We start from the raw sequence: 5,753 nt of genomic DNA, 5'->3' as shown, positions 1-5,753 counted from the left end.
ATATCTAAGTCTTGGAGTATGCGCCATGTCTTCGGAACATTCCTTCCTTACACTAGTAGAAAACGGGCCTTTAGTCCCGGTTTCAGAGGGCCTTTAGTCCCGATTCTGAAACCGGGACAAAATGGTCGGGACTAAAGCCCAAAATCTTTAGTCCCGGTTGGCTTACGGACCGGAACTAAAGGAGCTCCAGGTGGCCGCTATCTGGAGCTCCACCTTTATTCCCGGTTGGTAACACCAACCGGGACTAAAGGAACTTTTTTGAAATTTTGTTTATTTGAATTTATTTTTTTGAAAAAAGAAAATTTGAAAAAAAAAATCAAATTTTTTCCCGACTTTCAAATTTCTGAATTATTTGACAATTTAATCTCTAATCGCCCCTCATCACTGCTCAAGTATGGACCACTCATTCCAAATCATCTAACTTCCCGACTGGTCACCCATCCTCTCACTACCATAGCCTAAGCACGCTTAACTTCCAAGTTCTATTCTCCCTAGTTCCCAAGTCTGCACTTGCTGTTTTCCTGACAATAGTAAGTTGTCAATCATATTAACCCTTAGGAGTTAAACTTGAGCATGAAGCACCGTTTGAATTTGAAACTATTATTCTAAAAACAATAATTATTTAGTAACACTAATATTTGTTGAATAAGTAGTTTGACCATAGTTTGACCAAAAATTCAAAAAAAGTTTTGAGGATAACTTTTTTCCTTTCAGAATTTGAGGATTCTAAAAATTTGCAAAACGGGCTATGGCGGTTGAAATCGGAATCGGGTTTTTGTGCTGAACATTTTGATATATTATACGTTTTTTGAGACATCGTATGCAAAAGTTATAGTCGTTTTACTTTTTCATGACACTTTTTTGCAAAACATGTCAAAATTTATGTTTTTTAATTTTCCTAACTAGTAGATGTAGTAACATAACTACATCTCGAAGGATTTTAATTTTTGAAGTTTTTATCATTTTCTTTTGTTTCTTTTTCAAAACTGAAATGGCAATACCGGAGGGGGGGGGAGGTAGAGTTTGAAAATTGCAGAACCCCTTTAGTCCGAGATGGTGTCCATCCAATCCTACCGTCGACTACATCTGCTAGCACCGTCCCACCCAGAGTCACAACAAAGGTTAACCAAGCCATGGTCACGTTCTATTAAAGTGGCAAAAAGAATTACTTTTTAATATAGCAAAACTAATTCTATCAACTCTTATTAAAGGCTAAACAACTATTAAAACAAAACAATAGCAAAATTAATATGAATTAATTATAAAAAATTATCTACTGTTGTCTAACAGAAGCATACTACAACATGTTAAAATCTACAGAAATAACTAACTAAAAATTATTTAAAACAACAATTAAAGGACTAAAACAACTACATAAGCAAAACAGTAATGTTTTAATTAAAATCCTAATTTAATATTTTCTAAAAATAAGCAAATAAATTCTTACTGTGACAACAATCTAACATGTGACTAGGAGCAAAAAACCTAAATTAAAAAATATTTTTAAACTCAAATTATTCACAATCTAGGGTTTGATGCAAATTTGGAAAAATCATATTTAAATCATTCAAATTTGAATACTAATGGCACAAACAGAAACTAGAGAAAATTTTGAATCTAATGCAAAAACAATCACTCAAGAATATCAAATATCCTAAAAGATATAAGCAATATAAACAGAAACTAAAAACAAAAAACAAATGGTAAAACATAAAACAAATTTAAGAACCCCTTTAGTCCCGGTTCGTGGCTCCAACCGGGACCGGGACTACCTTTAGTCCTGGTTCGAGCCACGAACCGGGACTAAAGGGCATCGCACCCTTTAGTTCCGGTTGGAGCCACGAACCAGGACTAAAGGTCCAAAGGTAGTCCTGGTTCGAGCCACGAACCGGGACTAACGGGCATCGCGCCCTTTAGTCTCGGTTGGAGGCATGAACCGGGACTAATGTCTGCCCGGCGCCCTAGCCGCTCGAACCGGGACTAATGCTCACATTCGTCCCGGTTCGTAATGCAACCAGGACTAATGTGTAGATTGAGATTGGACCAAAGCCCTGTTTTCTACTAGTGATACGCCATGGGCCTTCAGGAGATGGCCCATTGGTAAACCGCAACGAGGGTCCTTGGCCCGAGCCACCTTGCCGGGAGATGACGTGCTGGGTACCCTCTGGTCCGGGACACCATCAAACATGGTCATGAATTTCCAATAGCCGTCATCGAGCTATGTCGTTGGGTTCGGTGCTTGTAACGCTAAATGCATATTCACATATGCTATAGATTCATTGCAAGTTTCGGCTATAATATTTTATAGAAATAATATGATGAAGGTTGAAATGTGAAATGAATGCCTTACATAAATCATGAGTCAATGATCAAATAATGGAGGATTTTAGAAATTTCTCAAAGCCCAGAATCCAATGGCGATCGACAAACTTGAACAGAACCACCCCAAAGATAAACTTGATGCATGGAGTAGGGGAGGCGCCGCGGCAGCATGGCTAGGTTTACAGCCCGGTCAACCACGTGTGGCTCCTTTTATTACAAGCGTCGGGGTAAGCAGAGTATACATTATCGGAAACTCGGCTTACATATATGAGACCCATGGGTTGTCAATAGACACTCGCCTACAGTGGCCACTGTCACAGAGATGTCAAGGGGTGGGAGGACGGCCATGTGGCGGCTGCTTATGCCGAGCCCCTTGCATAAGCCGAGTGCTTTTCTCACAGTATGGCAAGATTTGTTTACAAACAAAGTTCTTTTTGTGTTGTACTCGGCCTGTGTGAAGATAAGCCGAGCCACATCCGGTTGTCATGTGTTTTTTTCAGAGCACTCGGCTTAGGGTGCACTATGCCTGGTGGCCGACAATTTACACTTGATTTACGGTTAAACACTAGGCAACATGTGTTTTTCCCATAGTGGTATGTGTTTATGAGTGTCCTCCTATGTAACATGTTTCCAAAAAAGTATATTTTCAATGCGACGTTACGTGTCAATAAAAAAATCCTTTTGTTCTATCAACAATGACTAATCTTATCTTGTTGTTTCCGTCCTTCTGTTGTTTCAGTAAGGAACAGCTGTCGTCGTCTTCATTCTATAACCGTCTTCCTTCTTTAGAAAGCGTAGGCACGTTCGTCAGCAAAGCTGCCAATTTTATGTGTTCTTCGGACAAAGTAAGGTGGATGCTATGCAGCTGGGGGCTGGGGCGCCCTCGTAATCATACTATTTCACAGGACATTACGTGCAGTTGTATAATAAGAGCAGAGACAACATTTGAATCGCCACTTTATATATCCAGTAAACATGAAGCACTTGGTTTACTACCACGCTACAATGTTCACGACCTGGCCTGCGAGGAGGCACGCGTGCAGCTCCCTCTTCTGCCACCTCCATGGCGCCGGCAGCGCCATGCTGTACCGCGTGCTGGACGCGGTGACGTCGGTGAAATGCGAGACGCGGCGGGCTCGCAAGCAGATCAAGGTGCTCGAGGCCCTCGACGTCGCCGGGACGCAGCTGTACCACTTCACCACCATCGTCATCGCCGGCATGGGCTTCTTCACCGACGCCTACGACCTGTTCTCGGTCTCCCTCATCGCCGACCTCCTGGGCCGCATCTACTACCACTCGGCGGACGGCAAGCTTCCCGGCAAGGTCGCGGGCGCCGTTAGCGGCGTGGCGCTCTGTGGCACCGTCCTGGGGCAGCTCTTCTTCGGCTGGCTCGGCGACAGGATGGGGCGGAAGCGGATCTACGGCGTCACGCTCAAGCTTATGGTGGTGTGCTCGCTCGCGTCCGGCCTCTCCTTCCACAACAAGCCCAAGTGTGTGGTAGCCACGTTGTGCTTCTTCCGCTTCTGGCTCGGCTTCGGCATCGGCGGCGACTACCCGCTCTCCGCAACCATCATGTCTGAGTATGCCAACAAGAGGACTCGGGGAGCTTTCATAGCAGCGGTCTTCGCTATGCAGGTGTGTAAGTAATACTTTTTTTTTGAGGGAACGGTGTGTAAGTAATACTATTACAATGTTCATTTGAAAATCCTAGACTTACGGACAACAAGTCACGGAGGGAGCATACGGGATTACCTGTCCACCTGCTAATCTCCCTTCACCTCCTGATTGAAGTGTGGACCAGACCATCTGATTTTCAATCAACAGTTTCCATGTCAGCCTGTAGGCTCTAGTCCGTGAGTTTGAGTCTCAATCATGACATATAACATAGAAATGGAAAGAAAAAATAAAAATAAAAGTTTACATGAATCTCCATGCAATATTCAAGTCTACTGAGATTTAGCAGCACTACAACAAAAAAAACAATATTTCAGTCCTTACCATATTATACTTGCTCTGTATAAAGGGTCTCGGGAACCTCGCTGCTGGGGCTGTCGTTCTGGTGCTCTCTGCGAGATTCAAGAACACGGCCGCGTACGAGACTGACCAGCTTGGGCAAGCGGACTACGTGTGGCGCATTGTACTCATGCTCGGCGCCGTTCCCGCCCTCCTCACCTACTACTGGCGCATGAAGATGCCCGAGACGGCGCGGTACACGGCGCTAATCGCCAAGAACCTCAAGCTAGCGGCGTCCGACATGGCCGCGGTCCTCGACATCGACTTCGTGTCGGAGGCGGACGCGGACGTTGTCCAGCAGGACGAGTTTGGCCTCTTCTCCATGGAGTTCCTTCACAAGCATGGCCGCCAGCTCCTCGGCACCACCGTCTGCTGGTTCGTCCTCGACGTCGTCTTCTACTCCCTCAATCTCTTCATGAAGGACATCTTCAACAACATCGGCTGGTTTGGAGACGCGGCCATGATGAGCCCTCTCGAGCAGACCTACAAGATAGCTCGCACGCAGGCCATCATCGTGGTCTGCGGTTCCCTGCCAGGGTACTTCCTCACCGTCCTCTTCATCGACCGCATCGGCCGCATCAAGATCCAGCTCATGGGGTTCACCATGATGACCATCTTCATGATCGGGCTCGCCGCGCCCTACAAGTTCTGGTCCAAACCAAGCATGCACGTAGGCTTCGCCATCATGTACGCCTTGATCCTCTTCTTCGCAAACTTCGGGCCCAACTCCACCACCTTTATCCTGCCCACGGAGATATTCCCGACGCGGCTGCGGTCGACGTGCAACGGCATATCGGCCGCCGGGGGTAAGTGTGGTGCCATCATCGGAGTTCTCTGGTTCCAGTATTCTCACACGAGCAACCGGAGCTCTCTTCTTCTGCTGGCGGGGTGCAACCTAATTGGAGTTATGTTCACTCTTGCCTTGCCGGAGTCCAAAGGGATGTCACTCGAGGATATCACCGGGGAAATGGAGGAAGAAAGCGAACCACCTGGAGAATCTGCAATGATTGCTGAAGCTGAGTTCATCCACAGCGTAGAAATTTCGTAACCAGTGACGTCCATCCTGGCCCGTTGCTGATCTTGGTGTCTACTCAGCAAAATTACTCAAACATTGAGAACTTGTATCTTTGAGATGTTTGGTTATATATAGCGTTCACTGTGACATGAGATGGGATATACTCCAAGCAAAGTGGTAATAAGACAACTAAAATTAGGCATCGCAAATAATAGAGCAAACTTTTGTTCTACCCCAAGAATGGTCGGGCCGATCATCATCCCAAGAATTGCATAGCCGCACCACTTACTAAGGGACGCAGCTTCAGTGCCGTAAAGGCACCTGCTTTTGGGTCCCTGACATGTGGGCCAGCCACCTGTTGGGTCCACATGTCATAGGCACAAAGGCAGGTGCCTTAAGGCAC

General features: G+C 45.8%; 1 protein-coding gene across 1 annotated transcript; it reads left to right on the top strand.

The window, feature by feature from the left end:
- The first annotated feature begins 3,327 nt into the window (after nucleotides 1-3,327).
- Nucleotides 3,328-5,383, top strand: LOC123170711 (putative inorganic phosphate transporter 1-13). The gene is made up of 2 exons (XM_044588507.1): nucleotides 3,328-3,957; nucleotides 4,346-5,383. The coding sequence occupies exons 1-2, from the start codon at nucleotides 3,328-3,330 to the stop codon at nucleotides 5,381-5,383; spliced, it is 1,668 nt and encodes a 555-aa protein (XP_044444442.1).
- Nucleotides 5,384-5,753: the final 370 nt, after the last annotated feature.

The sequence above is a fragment of the Triticum aestivum genome, chromosome 7D, assembly GCF_018294505.1.
Source record: "Triticum aestivum cultivar Chinese Spring chromosome 7D, IWGSC CS RefSeq v2.1, whole genome shotgun sequence".
In the NCBI taxonomy this organism is placed as follows: domain Eukaryota; kingdom Viridiplantae; phylum Streptophyta; class Magnoliopsida; order Poales; family Poaceae; genus Triticum; species Triticum aestivum.
Note: the sequence above shows the minus strand (reverse complement) of the source record. Positions and strands in the feature narration are given on the sequence as shown.

Coding starts and splice junctions, on each gene's coding strand:
- LOC123170711 (XM_044588507.1), top strand. CDS start 3,328: ATGTTCACGACCTGGCCTGCGAGGAGGCACGCGTGCAGCTCCCTCTTC. Junction 3,958..4,345: donor CAGCGGTCTTCGCTATGCAG/GTGTGTAAGTAA, acceptor CTCTGTATAAAG/GGTCTCGGGAACCTCGCTGC.